This window comes from Odontesthes bonariensis, chromosome 14 (assembly GCF_027942865.1).
Source record: "Odontesthes bonariensis isolate fOdoBon6 chromosome 14, fOdoBon6.hap1, whole genome shotgun sequence".
Taxonomy (NCBI): domain Eukaryota; kingdom Metazoa; phylum Chordata; class Actinopteri; order Atheriniformes; family Atherinopsidae; genus Odontesthes; species Odontesthes bonariensis.
This window is the reverse complement of record NC_134519.1, coordinates 10,272,574-10,297,492: the sequence shown is the minus strand read 5'-3', so window position 1 is coordinate 10,297,492 and position 24,919 is coordinate 10,272,574. Positions and strand designations below refer to the sequence as shown.

The window sequence follows — 24,919 nt, the reverse complement described above, 5'->3', positions numbered from 1 at the left end:
AGGTATACGCATACCAAATGAAGCAGGCATATGTTGGGTGCCAAATGCTAGAAAAACAAACAGTTGCACTCTGTCACTTCTCCATCTACATGAAAGCACACAAACCTGAGCACGCTCTCCGTCATATTTGTACTCGCAGGTGAACGCGGCCTCGTCAAACTTCTTCATCACCTCGCCAACGCCCTTGGTGGGGTGAGCCAACATGGGTCTCAGCGGCACACCTGGAAGATGAAGGACGGTGGGAGAAAGTGAAGGAAGCAAACTGCCAAAAAAACAGCGGGACACCGCTGAAGCTCACACAACAACGAAGACAGTCGTGCTTTTTCGTAAATTACAATTCACCAAGACAGCGATTCTGACTTAGCCGAGGAGAGAGCGTCTTCATTGGCTACATGTCTGGCGCTAACAGCCCCCCCCCCCCAAGTTACACGAGAAGAAAAACAACAACTCAGGAGCTGTGAAGACAGATTCTGTTATGGAAATCCAACATCGCACCCGTAACCGTTTCTGCAACAAAAACAAAGCCGAAATAAGTTTGTTGTTGCTCTCATATCAGAGTTCTCCGACTCGCGTCCCCTCGGGCTGCCAAGTTAAACTTCAAAAGCAGCAGGAGAGATAAAACGAAGTATACCGAACAAATCCACTTAATTACAGCTTTAGAGCAAGAGGATGATATGACGGGGCTGTGTTGTCCTAATTGGCCGATGCTATTCAGAAATTCACCAGCTCTTTAAACCACCTGACACTTCAGGATAGAATAACAATTACACAAAATAACAATTGTTTACCTGCCAAAAAGAGCTGCTAAAATTGTCCAACTGAACAATAACAACCAAATCACTTTAGTAGCATTCAGATGGCGGCTGGTATTTATTACCTACCTTGGTGCCAAGGCTCGTTATCACACACAGCCTGACAACAGCATAATTGGGAGCTAATTCTTAGTTTAGGGCTTTCTTTTTTTTTTATTATGTTTTTTGTGATAAATGACTCAACTACACTAACTGACCAGCTCCACTGAATGGATCGATAAACAAACACCAGCCACTGTATTGGATTCGATCACTTGATTGGCTGCTTACCAGGAGTGAGCTTGCAGTGATTGGGTAGCTGGTCAATGCCCTCTTTAAGCAGAACTGGGATGATGACATCATAATTGGGCATCTCGCTGCACAAGAGACGGAGAAGGTTTGTGGAAGAAGGTGGTGAAAAAAATAAATAAATAAAATCAATATCTTCCAAACAGAAAGTGACCAGAATGAATGAGGGACTATGAAGGACACGGGCTTAAACAGGATGAAACATTGTAGTGCCCCCAAAGAGAGACTGCAAAGTGAGTCAAGGGGCTCAAGTTAAGGCCTCGGTTACCAATAAGTCTGTTTAAGAATTAGACTCTTCTCTTCGATCCAGTGCCGCCTGCTCTCAGCACTCATCCCCTTCCCTGCATCGATCACAGCAGGAGGAAAACCTACGAAGGAGAGAAAGAAATGCATCTGAAACAGATCTATGCAAGTGCTTGAACATTTATATGACCCGACACATGCTGCATGAAAGTTCAGAGGCGCCTCGAAGACCACGAAACATAAAGATTGTGTATAGCTGCACGTTTTTTTCCCCCTTAAGAATAAACACTCCGACTGAAGATGTTCTTTTAGACCCAGTGTGTTTGTTTCACATAAATTATGCCTAAATAATAAATTAAGATAAATTAGTCATAGCAGTGATCCACTGCAGCTCTGTAAAACAAACAAAAAAAAAAAAAAAACAGGAGAGCTTTTATTTGACCTGCCTGATTAAATAATGGTGAAATAAATAAATAAAAATGTGAGGGAAAACATTTCCAGATAAGACCACAGATTAATGCAAATTTCCCCACCGAACCTCTGGTCTAATTGACTTCTTTTAAAAGCACATATCCAGTCGTGACTAAGCAACGCCGTTTTAATCATCAGGATGGAACCCATCTAATTTGGTGCATGTCGCGTTGGTGAGAGCAGGTTGCGATGGCGTTAAAAGCAGGTGGTGAGAGATGGGCTGTAAAAGTGTCCTGCTTAAGGCGATGAATGCAGCTTTGGTACATCACATCGAAACCCACAGGGTTGCTGTTTTCACATGTACAAAAGAGGCACGTGGTCGTATATCGACCGGCTTTAACACGTTAAATGATGTGAACCTGATCTTTCACTTTTCTAATTAGTGCAGGAATATTTTAGCACAGAGTAATCATGAATAAAACACGACTACACTCCTCCCTTTTTTAGCCACATCTTTAAAAATTCTTGCACTCCTATAACGAACATTTACACCGCAACACAATGAACCTCGCTCATTAAAGCTGCAGTCTGCAGGATTTGTTGTTGTCATACGTAAAGTCCTAATTTTTGGCATTTTAAGAGTTTACATGATCTATCAGAACGCTTGAAGTTGAAAACGGTGACCTCCGTAGTCACAAAATGCAAGAAATGCTTATTTTTTAACCGAAAAATAAAAAGTTATTCAACTTCCTGTCCCGCCCCATCAAAACACATGAGAACTCGTGCACGTCTAGTGCACGCCAGATGCGCATACACGACTCTTCATTCATCAACTCACCTGTCATTTGCGATCATGGAAGACACAGTAAGTAGACTAGCCCGTAATGAAGTTCAATAGTCCAGATAAATAAGCGTGGGGACGAGCCTACCTTGTATCGCGCGTGCACAATCGGTGATTGACAGGCAGCAGAGCCCAGCTCGTAACCTGATTGGTTACCTTTTACCGGTCCGGTCTGCAATTTTGTAAACAAACCTGCTGGCTTTGGAGGGACCTAGCGGGACATATAGGGGACCTAGAGAACTCATTTTTTTTTGTATTGGGGTATTTAATGTACTACTTTCAGAATCCCCGGACAGTTCCAGGCATTATGCTTGAAAAAGAGTTGCAGACTGCAGCTTTAAGATGGTGGAAAAGTTAAGGCTGTGGAATACAAGAGTTTCCAAGAGTCACATTCAGAGGAAGAAAAACACTTCTCTTTCGCCATGACGACACCCTCCAGCTTCTCCCTGTGGCTTTTCAATGCAGAAATGTGTTACTATCCATGCTGGCTGCAGCCAGTTTATTCGTTTGGATAGACTTTCAAATGCAAGAGAGAGATGATGGATAGAATGCGCCTTGCTGTCGTATTCTTTTTCGGTATGAAAAGCTATTCACCAGACATTCATTCCACAACATAACGTGCCTCCAACTGACAGTGCATGATCTGAACCGAACACCAACCCTCACAGTGTGAGGCACAGTAAAGCTGCTTGGTTGTTAGCGCTGCAACTTCTACAGTCAGCTCTGGACATATCAGCTGGATATCATTGCAGTATTTAGTATTTTCAGGCTTGTAGTGGTGGAAAGATTGTAAAACTACAACTCTATGATAGAAAATATAGTTCATGTCAGAGGATACTCAGCTGCTTAAGTCAGACTGTTTAAATCTAACATTAACCTCACATTAAAGTTTAATTAGACAGAAAAGACTTGTCGATTTGGTTCCTATCACTTACACTGAAAGCAGATTGGGAAGTTGTTGTTTTTTTTCTTTTAAAAAGGCCAGTGTGAACAGTAGGAATGATTACAGCTAACAGGAGGTGGTTACCTTGTCCAGGTGGGGTCAAGCAGACAGCTTGACTCAGAGCAGAGAGCACGCTCTGCTCAGCAAGGCCAATTCTCAGCTTCCCAGCCAAGGATCTGTCCATCAAACCCAAAAGATCAACAAGTCAGTGTACATGTCCATTTGCACCTGCTGCACATGACCAGAGCAACACGCTCAAACAGGCACGCGGGGAGTTGAAAGGCCCTGGGAACATTCTGTGCGTCTATAAACGTGCAGATGCCTGTGGTCACACAAGCAGCCAAGGTTGTCTGTGTATGTGTATGAGAGAGTCTTATTTTACCTGACTATGTATCGGGCCTCTGAAAAGCGGCACGCCACAAAGAGGCCTTTGATGATGTCGATTTTCTTATTCATGGCCTGAGGCAAGCGGGAGGAAATTGAGATTCACAGAAGAGCGAGAGGAGACAGAATGCAAAAAGACTGAGGTTACCAGCCAGTACAAACTCCTTGTTCAAAGCAGAAGAAAAGAAAAGAAAAAAAATCTTGATCCTGCAGCAACAGGGAGAGAAGGGAACTAATTGCACAAGAGTTTCCAGCCAGGTGAGAACTTACTTAAAGGCAGAGAAATTAACCTTGTCCCCCAGAAGTAGGCAAACCAATCATTTCTTGCCCAGTGCACCATCACATGAACATTACACTTATTTTCTCAAACTGCGTTCGATACTGAGAGGCAAATAGAGAAGACAATATTGTCCCTGAGCCTGTTTCCCTCTAATGAAAATGTTGTTCTGTGACTCACCGAGTTCCCACTCATGCTGCCAATTTCTTTCAATTTCTTGAAGACGCCCCCTACTGTCAGACTGGCTGGCTTGAACATCATGCGCTGGTTGCTACGGGAACTCTCTGCCACTAGGCCCAAATCTCCTTTTTCCTGCGCTTCTGCTTTAATTTTGTCCAACTGTCGCCCTGGAAACAAGAGCGAGACGTCAAAAGGCCGCCTCTTTGGCTGATGAGCAATGGATTGAATCAGCAGTTAGGTGGGGGAATGCACAAGCAGCGTTTGGGTACAACAAAGCGGTTACAATTGCGTGCTGATGTGGAGTGCCCGTTACCGGTTGCTTGTGCGATGGCTTTCATCAGCACCGTCTCTCCGACACCGAGCTCCATTCCAAGGTAGGCAGGGCCAAGCTGGTTCAAACACAGGTACACACAGCACAGCAGGTCATCTAGGAGCAAGAACAGCACAAAGAAAAGTGTTTTAAGTAGAAGAAAACACACATCCAGAGAAAAGCTTTCACACAAAAACATTAGACACCAGTGCACACACACTCAAACATACAAACTCAAACACAAAACACTCAAACATGGGAATACAGAGATACACACACACTGGAAAAAATGCCCCTCCAAAAATAAGTAAGAAAAACAACAAATAAAAGACGTTTTTGCTTGAAATAAGCAAAATAAATCTGCCAATGGAACTAGTGAAAATCGGCTTGTCAAGATTTCTTGAAATAAGATGTGATATTTAGGACTTTTTAGATAAAAGTGATCTTGAAAGTAGCTTAAAAACCTCTTCAAATGTAAAAAAAAAAGCTTGTTTCATATGATATGCGACTCAAAACAATTTGTTTTTTTAAGACTTTTTCATTTAATAAGATATTCAAGATGTATCATCTTCAAACAAGTCCCTATATCTGGCTGAAATAGTACTTGTTAGGCAGTTGTGTCTTATATTAAAGCAATCCTATGTTACTTCTCAAAAAGCCCATTATGGAGCTCCCCCTACAGGCTTGGAGGTTATGTATGGTTAAGACACTGTCGTAAATCTCTTTCTTTTCCTTGCTTCATCAGTCAACGTCTTCTTCTGTTTCTTCGGTGCCTCTGCCATGATGATCGTACTGACAATGTTGCGCTAGCTTAGCCTTATACCTGGGAGCGTGAGAGGGGTCTATTTGTTTTTGCGGTAGGTGTGCCAGAAAGCAAGTCGAAGGACTTCCGCTCAGCTCCCGGGCCGGTCCAGCAAAGTTACATAGCGCAGTTTTTCCAACTCAGACCCCCAAAGGGCATAGGAGACAGGCCAATTGTAATATTAAAACTCATTCTAGCTGCACAATTTTTTTTCATTTTAAAAGGTAGAAATGTTACATAGTATTGCTTTAAGTGTAATGAGATATTTTGACTAGAAATGAGACAAATATACTTGGTAAGACTTAGATTTTTTCCAGTGCAACACACACAGAAGCAACCAAACACACAAATCCAATAAGTATACAAAGAAACACACTCTCAGACATAAAAAAAAAAAAAAAAAGGCAAAAATATGTATGCACAACAACAGCATCACTAGACACACAGTTAAAAACACAGACATACTGAAACACCAACAAAAAGACACGCATCAACACATCAGCACAAACATCATGGGAGTCCCTCAGGTACGCGCTCATCCGCACACACCGATCTGAAGCATCCTCCCCCTTTTATGTGCAACCTGGCTTCATCATCTCCCTGATAGAGTGGCTGGCAGCCAACTGCCTGTGTAGCTGCATCAGCATGCCTGTGTACCTGCATCAGCATGCATTATGGGAGAGATAAAATGGCATTTACCTGGAGAAAGCAGCAGCACCGAGCGAAACAAGTTCGACAGCGTCTCAATGTTTCTCAGCCTGTGAAACAACAAAAGGGAAGGATCTGAGACGAGCAGGAAGAGTTACGCTGATTTTAAGATCGCCCCGTAAACACCGGGAGGAAGGGAGTAAGATTCATCTGGAGGTTTTACTCTCCAATGAGACTTGGCGACACAGATCATTTGACATTCAATATCCATAAAAGACAAACAGAAAGTCAGTTCAGATGTTTCCAGATTGGAGGCAAAAGACTTGGGTTTCAAATCTTAGTTCAAATGTTTCATTTTGAACCCCAGAACGAAGGAGCATGTGTTCTTCCATCAAAATCCATATTTCTTGTTAAGTTTAATTCTTTCTCTCTAACAGGAGTAATCACGCAGGCATCCAAAAGATGAAAACCAAAGAGAAAAAAAAACACATTCCCTGACAACCCAGTAAACAATCAACATTTCTCCCTTTCCCCAATTTTATTCCAAAAAATTCCCAGCAGGTGGCCGGAATGTTAGATGGACTGAAATGCGCATCCTTTGAAACTGATGCAATCCCTTCCGCCCAAATGGTGTTTACTGCCTTTTCCTCCATATGGAGCTCTTACCTGCCAGAGTCCTCCTCGATTTTCTCAAAGGTGCGAGCCACTGCCAAGTACGGCACTCTGGAGAGACATGAGCACGTAGTTAGCAGGCGAAGCATCAACGCCGACAGGTTTTTCACATTCACGGCGTTTAGCTGACTCGGCTCTTCAAAGCAACTAACAATTAGTGCAACGGGAGAATGAGTTTTGATTTGAGGTTGTCAAAACGGCATGAAAACAAGAGCAACTGGGACAAAGGGTGGAGCTGCCATGTTTGGGGGAAAATGTGCACTCGCAAAGAATTTGACACATGAGAAAGAACTATTATGATGCACAAGACGGCGGAATTTACAGGCAAAACTTGGGATGCAAATGCTTTTCAAGTGTTTTTAAACAGCTCAAACTTGTAAATAAAATGTAGCTTCAAGCTGTCCAGTACCACTAAAATTAAACTGAAGAGGTTCGAACCACCAGAGAACATCCCTGTAGTCTGCACTGGCTGAACCTGCTGGATGAAGTATGGACTGCATGATGGCCTTAAAGTAAAATTCTTAAGATTTTCCTAGTGCAAGTTAAAGCACTTCTGTGGCCTAAAAAAAAAAATCTCATCCCTTCTGAGTTTCTTAATGGAATGGTTTGGAGAGCTTAAAAAAAAAGAATTTAAAGAAGGTGGACTTGGAGGGGCACCGAACATCTGTCATCCCCGCCGTGTGAAAACCTTGAGACTCAGCTGCCGTCTGTTTAGTGGGCAGATTAGGTTAGTCTTACACCGGGAGCCAGAAATGCAAAGCGAACGCAGATATCAGCAGGGGAAAAAGACAAGTTGACCTCATGCTGATTGTCCACATTGCAATTAAAAACCCTGTAATTGCCCATATTTACATAATCCACAAAAGGTGATCTGATTTTTTGTCAAACAGTCCAATAAATTACATGTTAACTACAGAGTCCCACGTTGTCTGTTTCTCCATGAGTCTTCATATTTTTTAAGCAATTGCGCCTCTGGCAGTGAAGTTATAGGTGATTATAAACTGATTGAGGGCAAGAGTGCATGTTTGTTTGTCTCTGTGAAGGTCCTGCGACAGGCTGGCTACCCGTCCAGGATGTACGCCGCCTCTCGACTGATAGCAGCTGGGATAGGCTCCAGCCTAGTGGGTATGGAAAAATGGATGGATGGATGGGTGGCCTATGGCTCAAAGATTGTAATGACTTGTACCAAATTGAGAAAATTACACACTCTAGGGCCTTTCTGAAAACTTTATACAGTCTGGAAACCTGTATCACATAATTTCTGGCTGATGTTGAGAATAGCTGATCACCAAACACGCCCCTGGTGTCCCCCACCCCCCTCACATCTTTTTCGCCTTTATTTATCAATGTCTGGCATCCAAAGAGATTGGATTCTACAGTTCTACAGTGGGGTGGATGGGGTTATGTGCAAAAAACAACATAGAATAAATTCTAAGACATATCCAAAGAGCATCATCCACAAGCACCCCTCCGTCAAGACATTCAAACTTGGCCTTTTTGCATTAGACGGATGACATGGTAAGATCAGGAATAAGTAAGCTCACTTCTGTCCTTGCTTCCAGCAAGCGTGGTCCACAGGATGATAGTGTGGCCTGGCTGGATCGTAGTCAGTTTGTCCTGAGGCCGGCTCACTGAAAGAAACAAGAAAAACAGAAACAAATAAGAAGAAAATTACAGTCGAACTGAAAAAAGGCAGAAGCTTTTACACTCACTGATGCAGACCGCGGCTTAATAATGATGATATTTTTAAAAAATATCTGAGAAAACATTCAGGTTACTTCACTTTGGATAAGACTTATTTAAGGTAAAGATTCCAAAACACACCAACTAGATACACTGAAGTTTGCTCCTTCTTCCTCTGACTGCAGCAACATGAAGTACGTGTTAAGTATTTACCCCCCCTCCATCAAAATACATTCACGCGTTGAAAGTACAGCTGTGAAACTTAGTTTTGTATGCATTGGCCGTCACTCTTTCGCTGTCACACACAGGGCAGTGATGAAAAATAAATAGGATGAAAAATGCATTTCCTCCTTCGAGAACTTCAGTTTGTGTCTGGAATAGTTAACATGACCTCAAAATGACAAAGCAATTACACGCTGCTGCAGATACCTCCGCTTTACATACATGTAATAAAGTGCTGGAAGATGTAAGGCGGGCGCACACGATGTGAATGCCTGAAAGATGGAGGCTTCTCGCTGGGGCCTGGTGGTAGGCAAACCCACACTGGTGCAGTCGGCTTCAGCCGCGTGGCGCAGCGGGCAGGCTGTAATTTATATTTACCTTCAAAAGTTTGTTTACTCTTTAATTACTCGCAGCGCATTAATTAAAAGCTGTGATCACATCAAGAATTTCCCCCAAAGCAAAAATATAGCGGTCAACTTTCAAAACAGTGGCTCACAAACACAAAGCGATTGCTGATTACCCGGCAACAAGTTGCCAAAACGCCACCAATAAATAAACAAATCTTTCAAGGATCAGAGGCCAGTGGCACAAAGAACTCGAGTATGACACTTGAGGCTTTATCTCCCTTTAAGCTGAGGGACTCACTTAAGGATTCTGCTATGAACATCTTAAAAGGGGTGTCCTTAAGTTGAGGCATTTACTGAATATTAAGTTTTTACAGTTTCCATGGAAACTGTTCCGTTTCCTCACACTTGTGCTCGGCATAACCATTTCTACTTAAACTCTCTAATCATCTCGCAAAAACAGCGACGAGATCGTTTCAAAGAAAAAAAAAAAGCAACAACCAAAATGGGTCGTTTGATTTTCAAAAATTACAATGCTGAATTTTTTTCTGTCAATTAATTTTTATGTTTACAACATCCTCTGAGGGCCTTTTCCGAAGGAAATAAATTTGAAAACATCACAAACTCAGCTACTGCCATCAGTGAAATGGTATCACACTAAAATGAAGAGGAGGCAGTGGCTAACAAAGTGCCAGCTAACAGAGCACAGAGACGAGGAGAAGTTGGTGAAAAAACAGAAATAACAACAATAGCAGAAACTCCTGACAAGCTGACATTAACTTTGCCAACACACCCTCCCACAAAGAAGCTGCGTTCACCAGCAGATACAAAAAGGCTGCAAATGACTGAAATCTGATGCAGAACATGCACATTTTCTTTTGAGCTTGTAAGTAAAGTCTGAATTGTTAATGTTGTGGACGCAGCTCATGTTGCAACTTTTTTCTCAGCAGATTCCACAATGGAGTGAGTCACCTCTGTTTGACGAGCGTAAAAAACAAACGGGCTACAGTATCAACATGTTTAATACCACGTTAGTGCTAAAAGCAAAGCTAATCATATCATGTAAGTGGTGTTACTGTGTCAGGCCTGCAGTGTAAAGCAGTGCATGCTCGTCTGAGTCGGCTTGAGGACTTTTAATCACCAGGCAACAGTGCCGATGAAAAAGGCTGCGGCTACACGGAAACGTTTTTCACTGTAAACGATACTTTTTCTTATCGTTTCGCTGTCGCGGCCACACGGAGCCGGCGTTCCCACTACCCCAAAACGATAGTTTTTGAAAACGGGTTCCAGAGTGGGAAAGTTTGAAAACGGCCTCGTTTCGTTTCCATTGTTACAGCTAAAACGTTTTTGCGTCAGTCACACGTTGACGCTGTGAGCCAATTTTAACACTTCTCTATTGTCTCACAGCGTGGCGTGACACAGTGGCGTGTGTACTGCATCGTTTCATCGTTTTCATCCGTTTTCATCTGGACCTGAGTCTTTACAGCAGCGCGTTTCCGTGTGGTCGCAAGAATTTTCGTACCCGTTTTCAAAAAAAACCTTGTTTCGTTTTCGTGTAGCCGTAGCCTAACTGTTTTATTTGCTTTCTCGTTGTCACCTGGTAGGCTGGGGTGAAAAAGGGGAAAAAAGGCTTTTAAATGAGCAAATTAAATCGAAAATAGAACAAAAACACTAAAATAAGATGAATTCCTGCAGACTGAGGCCGACATCAGACAGTCTCACCTCCTCTTAAACTCAGGAAGAAGAAGAGGAAGAGGAGGAGGAGGAGGAGGAGGATTGGCGAACATGATGACGCAGACGGTAAAACGTTAAAGGCTGCAAACTAATTCTAAGCTTTCGAGTTTAGATAGTTGCAAGTCAGCTTTAAATAGTCCAAGTGCATGTCAAGTTAGTCACATACAGAAGAAACTGGTTAATTAAGGAAGGAAGATAATGCAAATGGTTCTTTGATGTTTGTAAATGCTTTCCCAAAGGGGTCAGAGGTCAGATTCAATTCAACAACACAAGTCCAGAGTCAGAAAACATGCAAACAAGGTTACATACAGACTGCTAAAGATGCCTGGCCAATTATAACCGAACTGTCTGCAACTTCTTTGGGCCCTTTGTCTTACCCCTTTGTGTCTTTACGCTCCTCCTCAGACTTCTTCTTCTCTGGACTCGTCTTTTTCTCCCCTTCACTCCCCTCCCCCGGTGTCTCTTTCTTCACCGTTGCTTTTCTGGGAGCTGTTGGCAGAATGAAAAGAAAAGAAATGGTGAGGGTGCAGCAGGGGGGGGGGCCAGGTTTGGCGACAGGAAACATTTTCTCAGTTTGAGGAGATGGCAAAATGTAAAATGCAGCGCACATATCTAGAAGTTTTCTTTCTTTTTTTTTTTTTCAGAAACGCAAGCTATGCAAATTTCCTCTCACCAAAGAAACTGCTGATGGAGGGTTTCTTGGCCGGCTCCTTATCTTTCTGCTCCTTTGCCTCGTTCTGCTTTTTTTCTAACATTTGACTTTTGGGGCTCTCTTCTCCGTCTCGAGTGTCCTTTTCAGCCGCCTCCTCTTTGGTGACGGTGAGCTCTTTCTCGTCATCCGTCTTCTCCCCGGCTTCACTTTTCTTTTCTGCCCCCTCAGCTTTCTTTTCATCCTCATCAGAGCCATTCTTCTTCACCTGCTTCTTCTCCTTCTTGGCTTTCTTTCCTTTCTCGTTGTTCTTGTTCTCCACCTTCTCGCCTGGGCTGTTAGCCTCGGTCACTGCCTTTTCGACATTTTCTTCCCTTGCTCCCTCCTCCATGGGTTCATCGGTGCTCTCTACACAGAGGAAGACAAAAAGTGAGTGGAGTCATTGAAGAGATAAATGCCAGCAGGTTTACCAAGGGCAACCATTACTCTTTATTTATTTATCTTCGTGAGGCTATGTTTGAAGATAGTTTTCAACCTGAAAGCATTCCAGAATAAATGCCTCAGGTGATATTTCTGAGATTTCCTTTTAACCCGAGACAGTCAAGTAGGAGAGAAATTACTATTGACAAGCTTCCAGCACAAAGTCCCAGCACAAAGTCCCAGCAGAGAGCACAGGCTATGACTCTGGCTGGGCAGACATGAAGCTTTAATATACTCTGAAACACCTGTAAAATAGCATGTACACTGGTGAATCCAATAGTCCAGTGTGGCATTTAGCAGAAAAGATTTGGAAAAGAATGAGGGCATATGTGGTTCTACACACGCTTTTGTTTTGTTGGATTGGTCCGAAACTTTACACATTTATCTTTTTCTCTGAATTAGGGTTGTTTTTCAAGCCTTCCACAAATGCCCAGTAACACGCACGTCGCGCAACAGTGATAATTGTTAACGTGAAACACATTTGTGCAGATTAAGCCAAGCACGAAAGCAAATCATTTGCATTGTCAGTTGTTGTAATCTAGAAATCTGAGTGACTCGAGTATTTGTTTCAGCCCTACAACAATCGTTAAGAAATATCGGTACAACGTCACCCATTTTAGTGACATTTCTTAAGCTATCTTTTAGCGATTAAAACAGAAGAACGGGCCATCGGCGAAACAAGAGCTTCAGTCCCCTTTATCCTCAGTGAGCCTCTACTGTTTGCTTTGCTTGGTCCAAAAGCACCTATTGAGGGTTTTAATTCACACTTACAGAGGTAATTAATAGATAAATGAATCTGTAGAAACAAAGGACAGTTATTTGGTTTGTTTTCTCTCCTCATTTGCAGGTTTATAGTGTCAGTATAAGTCTTACGACCATCACGTTGTCAAATACTGTAGATAACGATGCAACAGTGTTATCTGATGCTAGAGCTGCAAGTAAAGATCATCATCCATAATTCATAAATATACAAATCATCGTTTCCAATCATACATCTATTATTCAGCTTAAAAAAACGTGGATAAATAAAACTGAGGGGGAAAAAAATCATCTGCAAATGGCTTTCTTTGTCAGATCCACAGTTCAAACTATTTAATTTACATAGAAAGAAGAAGAAAACAAATGATATCTGGGAGGCTGAAGCAAAAAAACATGGAATTTTTGTCAGATAATTATCATCTGATGAATTACAATTATTATTTCTCTTTTTGTCTCCCAGTCAACTGGTGAATTTCTTTTTATATGAATGATGATGTTTCAGCAACAAAGAAACTAGACTGATGAAAAGTTAAAAAGGAAATATGTTGTTTTTGTATGAAAATTTTGACTCTTTAAATAAAAGATGCCGCGAATTGTAACGGTGACTGAAATACTCAATGCATCGCTTTGTTTTGTTTCCCTTTGTGCAACTTTCCCATCCTCCACCCTCTCCCTCCAGACCTGCTCGGGATGTCCGTTAACCGGACTCGCTACAGAGGTGAGGGCATACCTGCGCTGCTGGCGCCGCTCTCCACACGGGGCCGTTTGTTTTGTTGACCCTGCTGCTCCTCTGAGGCCTCCGTCTCCTCTTTCTGACTCTCGCTGCCAATCGCGCCCTCATCCAGCTTCCTCTTAGGGAACATCTTCCTCGCTGCACACATCAGGACAGGCATTGAATGAAAATAGGGGAGAGGAGAAAAAAAAAAAAAAAAAGGGTGAGAGGAGTCCCAAATGAAATTATGCCGTGATCAAACAGAAAGAGGATGTGGAGATGAAAACAGGACGAGTATGCTCTCTCACTGCAGATGTAGGGCACCGAAATGAAAAAAAAAAAAAAAAAAAAAAAAAAGACTCGCTGATACGTACTTGGCTAATGAAAACACTAATTCCATCCTGAACGATATTATGCAGCCCAGCATCTTACAGTTCCAGTATAATTTCCCCTGTAATTTTATGCTGCAGTAGTGCTTGAGGGCAATTTTGGTTTTGGTTCCACATCCGCCTCTGTTTTGCTCCTTGTTGAGGTTCTCGCAAAAAGGTAGCACTGCCACTGTTTTTTCCTCGAGATATCATAATGAAAGCATTAACACAGCACATTAAGAATGCAATTTCTGGTCAAATTAGCGTGCTACTTTAATGTGATGTTTTCTCCAGCAGTGATGATGGCGGGGTTTTTATTGTGGCAAAGCACCGCTGCCAAGCAGAAAAAGCACGGGATGATGGGAGGGGAAGCAGATTTACTTCAGCAGAAGTAGGATGAAGGAAGCAAAATGAGATGGGAGGTGCATCCCGAAGAAAAACAAAGCAGCAGTACAAGAAAACTTTGTAGATCTAAGCAGTTTAAGCTACGTTGAGAGGGGAAAAAAACAGCAAGCACAAAGATTCACATTAAAGCAGTTACAGCTATATTTCAGCGTAAATGCAAATGCACACATCTTATGAATTTTCAAGTGATGAACGGAGAGAAAAACCCCAGCGCTCTCACAGATTTGTCTTGCACAGGCTAAACGTTCAAGCTGCTGTGTACGAACTTGTGTGTAAAAGAATAATCGCTACATATGTTCAAGCCGTTTTTAAAGAGAGTCAACGGAAGGGGGAAACAAATAAGCAGTGAAGAATCAGCCGCAATAGTGGGACAGCAATGCTCCGCTGGTTCCGTCCAGTCATCAGAAACAATGCAGCCGCAATAACATTATTATCATAATGCAAATACTTGCAGAAATAACTGATAAAAGATCCGAGAGGGTTCACTTGGGGATTCTGCAGATGAGATTAATAAAATACTTTAAAACACAATCCAGTCTAGAGGTTGTCAATGCAAGACAGTCAAATAAATTAAATTTAAAAAGTGCAAAGTGTGTTTTTAGTTGATTCTGGTGAACAACTTTTTAATGATTTCAATTTGTGATAAATGTCTTGTTTTTTTCTCAATGTGAAATAATGAGCATTTCAAGCCATTAAGCTCCTGCAAACCAGTAATCAGATAAAATAGCTAGAACAGGAAAACTATCAATCCCCCCGTTGGTGTCAGAGTTCAAAACGGGACAAATCTAGTGAAGTCTGGCAGAGTTGAGATTAGGGTTGCTCAATAAGGACCAAAATGCAAACATTTAAACTGTTGTTCTGTTTCTTTTATCGGACAAAACCACTGAAATAGAACCTGAAATGCAGTCCGGCTCTCAGCGATTTACCGGCCGTAACAGACAATAGCGTAAGGTCGTCACAATACTAGAATTTCCTTGATAAATATCCTCGGTACTCGATACCACAGAAGAAAATAAAGAACAATTACAAGTCGTGCGTTTTTTCTACACAGCTCGAAACTGTTTAAATCAACGTTAAAGGGGTCGGCCGCGGCTCACTGGTGAAAGTGAGTCGTCCGATAACCTGAAGGTTGGCGGTTCGATTCCCACTCTCACTGCTTAAAATACTGGCAGTCCACCTACTTGAGCAGTGTATATGGTATCTGTCTTCATGAGTGTGTGACCATGTTCATGTGTGTGTTCAACAGCTGCCAACCTGGATGGGTTAAATGTGGAGGAGTAATTTCGTGTGACAATGACTACATGACAATAAAGTAATCTAAATTAAGTGACATTAACGTTGTTTTCATCCTCACTGCATTACTGATAAATAAATCATTTACAGAAAGTCCTGTTAATTTAAAGTCAAATTAAAAGAGAAAATAACAATAAATAATGTTTAGCTTCGCTTTTTTTTTTTCTTTGGTTTGGCGTTTCTGGAGTTTTATCTGTTCACTGTTAAAACATTTATCAGTGCTGATGTTAAGATGAAATACATTTTAAAATCTTTAGTTGCATGTTGACTTAAGTTACTCTGTTGACACAACGACATCTCTTCTGAAGAGCCCGGCTGGATGTGCTGAATTGTATCGTCTTTATGTCTCTTCTGCAGAGCGATAAGTTGACTATCGTCTTTAAAATGTTGCAGACAGACCCGCTGCTGTTCAATCCAGGCGTTTTTTTCCGCCTCAGGACATCTCATTTTTAAAAGTTTGCAGTCGAGCCCACAAACTAGTAGTTGTTGGGCTACACCGAGTGTTGCATTAAAATACGCCGCGTTTCTTTTTGGCAATATCGGAACCTGACAGCTTCACTTAATTTATTTTATATGAAAGTCGGGCAGCCGTGGTTCAGTGGGTCGTCCAATAACCGGAAGGTTGGCGGTTCAAACCCCACTCTCACCACTTACAGATTGGTGAACTGACAGCTGGAGGGGTGACAGTCCACCTCCATGCCACGGCCGAGGTGCCCTTAAGCAAGGCACCGTGCTCCCCGGGCGCTGTGAGTAGCATCTGTCTCCATGAGTGTCCCTGTGCATGTGCATTCAACAGGTTTCAACCTGGATGGGTCAAATGCAGAGGAGTAATTTCGTGTATTTCCCTGTATCTACATGACAATTAATCTTATAATTTCCCTTTGGGATAAATCGATTCTTTTTTAATTTAATTTTCTTCTTTCAAGGGGAGGATCTTTGCCTGCCGATTTGACATCTTATCCTCATTAATTCAGGAGTGTCACGTTTCTTTTAAAGAATACACCAAAGTTCATAAAGGCTGAGGGAAGCAAAAGCGACCAGAGTAAACAACTCCTGCAGTTTTATTCGTCCTATATGTGTTGCTATAATGGCTACGAGGCCGGCTCTCATCGGCTCTCACTCACGTAAGAGACACAGATCCTTGTTTCCTTCCTGGTGTTTCATTACATTACGGTCATTTTGCAGACGCTTTTAACCAAAGCGACTTACAATAAGTGCGTTCAACATCGGTAGGCAAAAGAACTTCAGGTCACAAGAAATCATAAGTGCATTTCCTTCCAATACCAAACAGCTAAGAGCATAACTAGTAATAGAGTAAGTGGGATAAGTCAGATACCTCAGCCTCTCACCAACTGCACACCAGTCACAGCGGGGTGGGGATGCAAACCCTGGTTCAGGTAGGGATATATGAGATATATGATGAAGCTCTTCGAACAATGTTAATCCTGTAAACTTAATTTTCAGCTGAGCAGCCAGCTCTGGGGGTGCACACCCCCTGGCGTTTATGTATTCAGCTATTATGAAGGGAAAGGCTCTAAGCTTGCCAGCCGGTGTTGTGTGTCAACTGTTGATGGATACGAAGTCTTTTCTTTGTAACGATTCTTTGTAACGAACCATAATCTGGTTATGGATTTTTTTTTTTTTTTTTTTAAACCACTGCCTGAGTACGGAACAGACAAACTGCATCAGTAAGGAAACAGGATGTCAACAGCAGCATCACATTGCTAATATACCACCAATCCAGGGAAAGAATTGAATATTCTGAATCAATCCAACCCCGTGAGATACTGACCGGTCTTGCGTTTGATGATCCCAGAGGGAGAGGTGGAGTTGGGAGTGCTGGGGGTTCCCGGTGAGGCAGAGGCCGGGGTAGCCGGAGTGGCGGGGGTGACAGGTGTGGCTGGAGCGGGTGGTGGAGACAGCGGGGTGGGAACTGCTTTAAACACATCATCCTCCTGAAAAAGACAGAAGCACCAACACCATCATCATTACGACATGAAAAGCTTTTAAGGGCAGAATAAGTGACGACAGTGGCTCTGTTTTTTCTCTCCAATAAATACATCTCAAACATTTCCATTTACATCTTTGTGACAATGAAGGATGGAACAGTGATCGGAGTTCAGCTGTCCAGAACAATAAAAGTGGAATAAAAACCTCATTCATCTATCAAATGTAAAATGTTTAGTCTTTTAGTAAGAGCTACAAAAAATCCACGTTTGGGACACATCTCACAGTAAAAACGAGGAGACGTTCCTTCTACAGCGGGACAGTAAACCCAGAAATAAAGGAAGATGTGCAAGAAACCATGAAAAATATCTCCACACCGTGGAGTCAGTCTTGAGATAACATGAAGAGTCCTCACAGGAACTTTGGCGCGTTCTCCTAGTTGCTGAAGCTGATTAGCGTTAGTTGTGGGTCCTTGTGCGCATGACCTGTGTGACATAATGTAATCAACCAGGCCAGTCTCAGTCCACAAGGGGCAGAGCAAAAACAGGGCCACTTGTTTAAAGGAGACTGCAGGACAATCACCGTTATCCACAGCAAAGAACCATCAACAAGAGCTGCTGACCCGTTAGTATTATGAAAAGAAAGAGCCCCAACTGGAAGTCATCTCAAGTGCCACACAAAGCTGTGGACAGGTGTTTTATCCCATTTAGAGCCAACCCACCCTTTAAAAAAAAAAAAAAAAAAAAAAGCACTAAAACTGTAAAATAATTTCACTGTCCATTACAATCTTTTATTTCTCAGCCTCCCAAAAACTATATTAAAAAGACACCTCACTATTTATTCATCTGAAAAATGATGACAAAGCATCAGGCTTAAAATGTTAAAGTACACAAACATGTCTGCAGTTCTTAAAGAGACACACACACACACTGTATCCAGTCCTAATGGATTAAAGCCATCAGCTGTTCACTGCAGATTTCTGCACTTGCTTCTTATGTATCAATGTAGCTGCTAATTAATGAAAATAATCAATTCCTTTCATTCTTTTTTAAAGCACCATCCCTCCATTTGTGCTGCCTAAAACTTGCGGCGGATCTCAGCAAGTGAGAAAATGAAGGTTGAGGTCAAACAAACATGTGTAATAAGAAAAGTAATTGCCTCCAAGTTTAAGTATTTAGGGCTTGTGCAAGGCGAGAGCATTTGTACATTTGTTCCATGGTTACTACTGCCTAATCTAACATTTCCACTATCCCTCCTTTTAAATCATTAATGAAGCATGATTATGAAGCTTGTGCTTAAAGGAATAAAATATAATGCAGTGTTTTAATGCTGGTGTTTTATTGGGACAACAATCATATACCATCAGCTCTGTGAAGTACGAAGGAAAAGTAAATATGTAAACGTTTGCACGGCCGAGTGAAAATGTCAGAAATCCGGTTGTTACTCTGAGCAAGGAGGGACTTTCTTTATGTCAAACTATTACAAGGCTAAAGGTCTCTAAAGGGCCAGTGCAAAGTACTCTGAAATATTTTGTGAAAGCGGAATCAATAGTACCCACAGCAGGATTAGTCAGAACAAAAGTAAGCACACTATCAGAGGATCAATACATTACGCTTTGTTCGCTGAGAGAAAAGGGAAAAGAAAACTTCATCACAGATACAGAATTAGCAGCACAAAGAGCTCAAAACTCCAATTAGGATTGAAGATTTAATTAGAAATAGAAATACAAAAATTCTTTATTCATCCCCCAATGGGGGAAATTCAAATTAGTCAAGTAGCTCAAAAAATTATTAATATTTACAATGATTGTATATTAACAACAACAAAAATAATATGAATTCTAATAAAAATACTACTACTAACTAATAATAATAAAATTAATAATTATAAATGACTAAATAAAAAAAAAAAAATCAATCAATCAATTGTCAAAAAATTCAAATAAAACAAAAAAGCAGATCAATAAAAATAACAAAAAATGTTTAGATAAAAACTAAAAATTACATAATCATATAAACGTCAAGAAAAATTGAGAGCTACACAGACTTGCTGCTGATAAGGCCAGCGCATAGCAACCAGAAAATGAAGATTTAATTATGAATATGCAACCAGAGATTGTGCGACCATATAATAGGTGTAGTTCATGTGTGCTGATCATGAAAACGTTGGGACTGAATAAATTATTAAGTAAAACAAACTGAATTAAGTCGTCTCGCCGCCTGGAGACAGAAACTGCTGCAAAGTCTAATGGCCTGGCAGCAGGATGAACAGGCTGCTGCTGGCTGGGATTTCTTTGTCTTTTAGTCTCCTTTGGGTCTCTGTGCAGACACCTCACAGAGACCAGTGGCCACCGATAATGACCTGGGTGGTTATAGCACCTGCTGCAGAGTCTCTCTGTCTTTGGCCCTGCACAACCCATCCCAGTCTGTTACATTTCAAGTTTGGATGCTTTCTACTGCTCCACACTACAGGCTTGCCTCTTAGATTTCCTGGGGAGATTGTTCTTTGAGTAGTACCGTGCCTCTCGCCCCCCGTGACCCTGAATATGATTAAGCAGAATTGATGGAAACACCTCATGCAAATCAGTTGACCGATCAATAGGCTATTTCAGCTTCTACAGAACGAGCAGAAGCAATAGCTGCTGATATTAATGAGTAAACACAACATAGCCAATCGAAAAAGCAGTCCTGAATTAACTATTTCACCAATTTATCAATAGCCACGGTGACTGGTTTTGTTTATGTCTCCTTCCTCAAAGTTTGGTTTCCAGTTTGAGACCATAAGGCTGTTTTTACATGAACTCTAAATCATCACCAGCTGACAGCAACACAAAGCTTAATATATTCACTCCAAACCAGCAAACAAGCCTTTGGTGGGATTTCTGTGAGGCAACATTAAAAGATTCATGCCACAGCTAAATAATGATCCCAAACACATAAAAAAACACTATGTGAGGACCAAAAAAGACAACAAAAAAAGGTCTGACTGTCATGGACAACCCTCCAGAGGCGTCCAATTGTGAGGCCAAACATTCCTGATGTTACTACAATCTCTTTGGAACATTATCAGAACACGCCAATACGAGAAATTAGTATTGAACATACTGCTTTAGTCCCAAGAATTTGATACTTTTACTATCTAAGACCGTTAAGACCATCAAATTACCCAAACTCTAATATGCTTTTAGTTAATCTCGTGGAAGAAAATGTATTGTCAACAAGTTGGATGATCAATAATCATATCAAGCTGCCCATAGAGCAAATTCCAAAAAATAAAAATAAAAATCTGTGATTAGTCCATTCAGACTCCTACGACTTTAACATTTTAGGGCAACAAGAGGTAATACTGACATTGTTTAACATTCTGCAGAGCGGCAATTAATCAAAAAAGACTCAGCAATGAGATTAATTACCAACGAAAGCAGTCATTAGCTGTGGACCTACATTTATCTTTAATAGAGCAGCTCTGCTGCCAGGAGGACAAGAGCGGACACATCAGTACCTGTTCACAGACAAATGGGCAGGAAGGTGGGTCACAGTGACGAACCGCACATATCCATCATAGTCTCTTCCCTCTAAGAGCAAATAATGAATAATGGCCGACATGTCACAAACAAAACGAGCGGGGCGGTTGAGGGGAGTGTTTATCAAATAACAGGCGGTTTAGTGACAGCCAAAGCTGATAATCAGGTCTTTTCATCATGAGGCTTATTGAGTAAATGAATTCCATGTTGCGATTCGGTGTACAATCCTAGTGCCTTTTGTGTGATTGTGTTCTTGCCATCACTACTAAAACAATAGAGATCCCTAAAGAAGCTCCAACAGTCTTAACTAGATTCAGCTTGCATAGATCAGAATTTGATTTTTTGCTGTTTCGATAACTTTTAGGGGAACGATGTAGAAGTCAAATAACCGGTGATGCATCCTTAAGGATTGCAGCATCAACACGTCTGCTCTGTCGGATGCTCTCGATCTGTTTTGGCACTAATGTCAGAGAAGAACAGCGGCTGATTTGCATAAAATGACTCTTTTACCTTTTCTGTTTTAGCAGGAGCTTTGTCTGCCTGTCCTTTGGTGACAGCTTGTTCTTTAACAACCGGCGTCTCGTCGTCGCTGCTGTCCAGGATTTGGCGGCTGCGTTTGGCAACCTTCTTGATGGGCGAACCTGCTTCCCGAACACCGTTCTGCACCTTGAGGGGGCTCTTGACAGGCCTGGAAACGTGCACAAACACACAGTTGAGACAAATAAACAAAACAACGAGCTTATATCGTGGAGCACCGTTCAAAAGTGCAGCCTCTGCGTGCCAAATTTAGTAATTAAAAAAGGATAAGGTCAATGGCAAAAGCAGTAAAACAAACCTATAAAAATCAGAGCCTGAGTCATTAAAAAAAGGAGGTCAAAGCAATGATGAGAGGATCATTACATAAAGGCAAGTCAATTAAAGTCACTTTTAAGACGTACTTTAGAGATTATACAGTCTCGAGATAATGAAGACTTTATCATCAAAGGGACTCGAAGATGAGAAACAGAAGTTCTCATCTCTTTCCACAGCATCTTCTGATCGTTAATGACTGGACACAAAAAAGAGTTTCACTAATCAGCTCGTCTGCCATAAAAAGATAAATGCACATACTTCACACGTCTGCGGGCTTTCACTTAAAAATATGATTGAAAATGATGTATTGATATGATTTACGACCGTCACACCCCACATCCGTTAAGGATGCTCACATCCAACAGACACCGATCCTTATGAGCCAATAATCCTGCTGTTTCTTTCTGGTTTTTTTTGCTTTTGAACAACAAGATAAGAGGAGAAGGGGCTCTGTTTTACATCCGTCGATGTGGAGCAATTTGCTGTCAGGGCCCATTTACACACACCTTGGTAAAGTAGAAACCTGCTCTTGAATGATGGCGTCTGAATAACAATTACAACAACACGAGGTAGATGTCGATAAAAAGCAATGCCGATCCGTCAGCACGGTTCCACGCACAGTTGAGTTGAGCTATGGTTACAGCTGGACTGCAGCATTTAACAGGACCAACGACCTTGTAACAATTTACATGCATGGGAGCAGAATCGAGTTATTAACTAAAGTATGTCCTACCACAGAGGACCGTGTGAAATGTCCATAACATTCTGCAGCTCGTAACTTTCTCTGTATGGGATCATCGTGCATGTAAGCACAGCTGAACTGACAGCACAGAAGCTGTCTTTAAGCCACCTGAATGGGGATTTTGCCAGATGTCAGGATCACACTGTTATATTGGATCATACTGGAGCAACAATCTGAATCTGCTTTAAGAGGCAGCGAGTTGACACAGATTACAGATACCCAGGTTTAAAAATTCAAATGTTTTGCCAAAATTATAAATCGAGAGGGTAGCAGGAAAAAGATCATTAGACCACGATAATGAGGCAAATCATATCTTGACTGAGCTTACATATAATATGAGCTACACAGTGGATTGTATGCAATAATTTCATACATGCTTACAGTTTTCTTTGCAAGTATTTGCAGCGAAATCTCTCTTTAACGTAAATTTTGGGCCTAACCAGTCCAAAAGGCCCTCTCTGCAAATGCAAATAAAACTTATCTTCACTGTCGTCTTCTGTCTGCTGACATGATCAGGTGAGCGCAAACTTTTATGTTTGGATTATTTATTCATGTGTGTGTGTGTGTGTGAGAGACAGAGAGGGAGAGAGGGAGAGAGAGAGGGCCTGAATATGAAGCCTCAGCAGTAAAAACAATAGTTACTCGACTTAACTGCCTTCTAACAAGCTTTGTTTGTCGTGGTGCAGCTCTTATCTCCATTAATGGAATTTATTTAATGAATAAATGAATGGATAGATAAATAAATTCAACGATGGGAAAAAAATGTCTTCATTAGTGTAAAAATCACAGAAAAATAAGAAGAACTGTCATATTGTTTCTACAGTAACCTTTACAGGACAAATCAAACATCGTGGATAGGGAAGAGGTGGATGTTATCGTGTTGGTTACAATCTGCAATTAGTGTTCCAAAATATGATCAAATCTGACTCACACAGGACATTTAATTCAAATAATAGTTAGAAATTATAAAATCAAGTTACTGTAGGTGGCATAAAAAACAAGATCCTGATTGCATCCGCTGATATTTCTTACAGGGGTTATTTATAAGCCCTCGAAAAGCCTGGTACTTTAAGATCTGAGCTCCTACTGTGCCAGCATCTCCCCAAAAATCCTGTACACTTATTATGTACAAATTAAGGTATATTCAGACAATAGCTCAATTGTTTTGCAAGTGAGCATTCAAAACAGTTCCAAAAACAGCTTAATGAGTTTAGACTTAGAAAATAGTATAAAAAAAGTCTCGGACTTTTATCACATATTCAGATCAAATGGACATGATTTTCTCCCACACTGCCAAATCTGACAGAAACATTGGTGATCTAAGAATGGAGATTGTCCATTTCTCTCAATCATACAGATGTAGCAGTAACCTCCCCATGTGTGCGATTCAAATTAATCCAGGTGATCACTTACTTATTCACTGGTTCTTCTACAGTTTTCTTCGGAACGCCCTTTTCTTTGCTCTTGGGCTGAAAGAATGACCTGGTGGAAGTAAACAGACCGGTACAACAATGCAATAATAACAATACAATGCCATCTTTTAAACTGTAGGTCAACTTCCCGTGACAACCCACTTATTTGTGAGTAGTTTTAAATAAGCGAGCTAGTTGTGAGTCTTACCATCATGCTAACTTTTGCTAGCTTGTGTAACTTGTGATCCAGGATTACAGTTTTACATGTCTGCTTAAATCACACAGCTTCTCTAGACGTTTTTGTTGTTATTGTATCACATTAACACTCTTAAAGTTTAGGGGTTTTTTGTTCTGCCGAGCTTTTATGTAACGACTTAATTCCGTGATTATAGTTAAAGCTAAAACCATTATCTTATCAAAACAGTCGCGCTGCATTTATTGCTTCGCAGGTACAAACATCGTACAGCTAAAGCTAGTTCCTAGCTTGCTAAATCGAAACTTTCCCCCCAGTTGTAGGCTCGTTACTTACGCAATGCTCCGCTGCATGTTGTCTTCAAACGTTTCCTTCACCAAATGCTGAATTAAAACCGCTTGTTAAAGTACAGTAGATGTCTAACATCCACAGACAGGAACACAAACTCCCGCGCAGCAGAATGACAAAATAACTTACGATATTCGGCGCGAAAATGACATGTCAACGAAGATCGTCAAATATCAAAATGAGTCACTCCACTACTAAAAAAAATACTTGTTTCCGGTCTGGACATTTGACAAGAAAATGTCTTTATGGAGGAAAAAATTAATTGTTACATAATGGTATTAATTGTAAACATGATGAAGGTGACATTATAAGATAGATTAAATGCTTGAAAAGTTTTCTTGAACTACTTGGATAAGTTTTCAATGTTGCCAATGACGGCAACTTAGGACTAAAACAATAACCGTAAGATATTTAATTGCGTTTTCATTCATGTGAAATGAAA

At 41.2% G+C, this 24,919-nt stretch overlaps 1 protein-coding gene across 1 annotated transcript in view; it reads right to left on the bottom strand.

The window, feature by feature from the left end:
* The window catches only part of lig1 (ligase I, DNA, ATP-dependent), a 57,867-nt gene extending 33,271 nt beyond the window's left edge, over window positions 1–24,596 (bottom strand). Inside the window, exons 1-17 of the mRNA XM_075482795.1 lie at window positions 24,466–24,596; window positions 23,938–24,006; window positions 21,441–21,618; window positions 17,253–17,415; window positions 13,413–13,553; window positions 11,468–11,851; window positions 11,172–11,283; window positions 8,356–8,442; window positions 6,806–6,862; window positions 6,191–6,249; window positions 4,693–4,806; window positions 4,380–4,546; window positions 3,921–3,997; window positions 3,623–3,714; window positions 1,369–1,468; window positions 1,083–1,168; window positions 106–221 (exon numbers count right to left, since the gene is read on the bottom strand). Coding sequence (XP_075338910.1) covers window positions 106–221; window positions 1,083–1,168; window positions 1,369–1,468; window positions 3,623–3,714; window positions 3,921–3,997; window positions 4,380–4,546; window positions 4,693–4,806; window positions 6,191–6,249; window positions 6,806–6,862; window positions 8,356–8,442; window positions 11,172–11,283; window positions 11,468–11,851; window positions 13,413–13,553; window positions 17,253–17,415; window positions 21,441–21,618; window positions 23,938–24,006; window positions 24,466–24,482 — 2,019 coding nt within the window. The 5' untranslated portion in view covers window positions 24,483–24,596. The remainder of the gene's footprint in view (window positions 1–105; window positions 222–1,082; window positions 1,169–1,368; window positions 1,469–3,622; window positions 3,715–3,920; window positions 3,998–4,379; window positions 4,547–4,692; window positions 4,807–6,190; window positions 6,250–6,805; window positions 6,863–8,355; window positions 8,443–11,171; window positions 11,284–11,467; window positions 11,852–13,412; window positions 13,554–17,252; window positions 17,416–21,440; window positions 21,619–23,937; window positions 24,007–24,465) is intronic.
* Window positions 24,597–24,919: the final 323 nt, after the last annotated feature.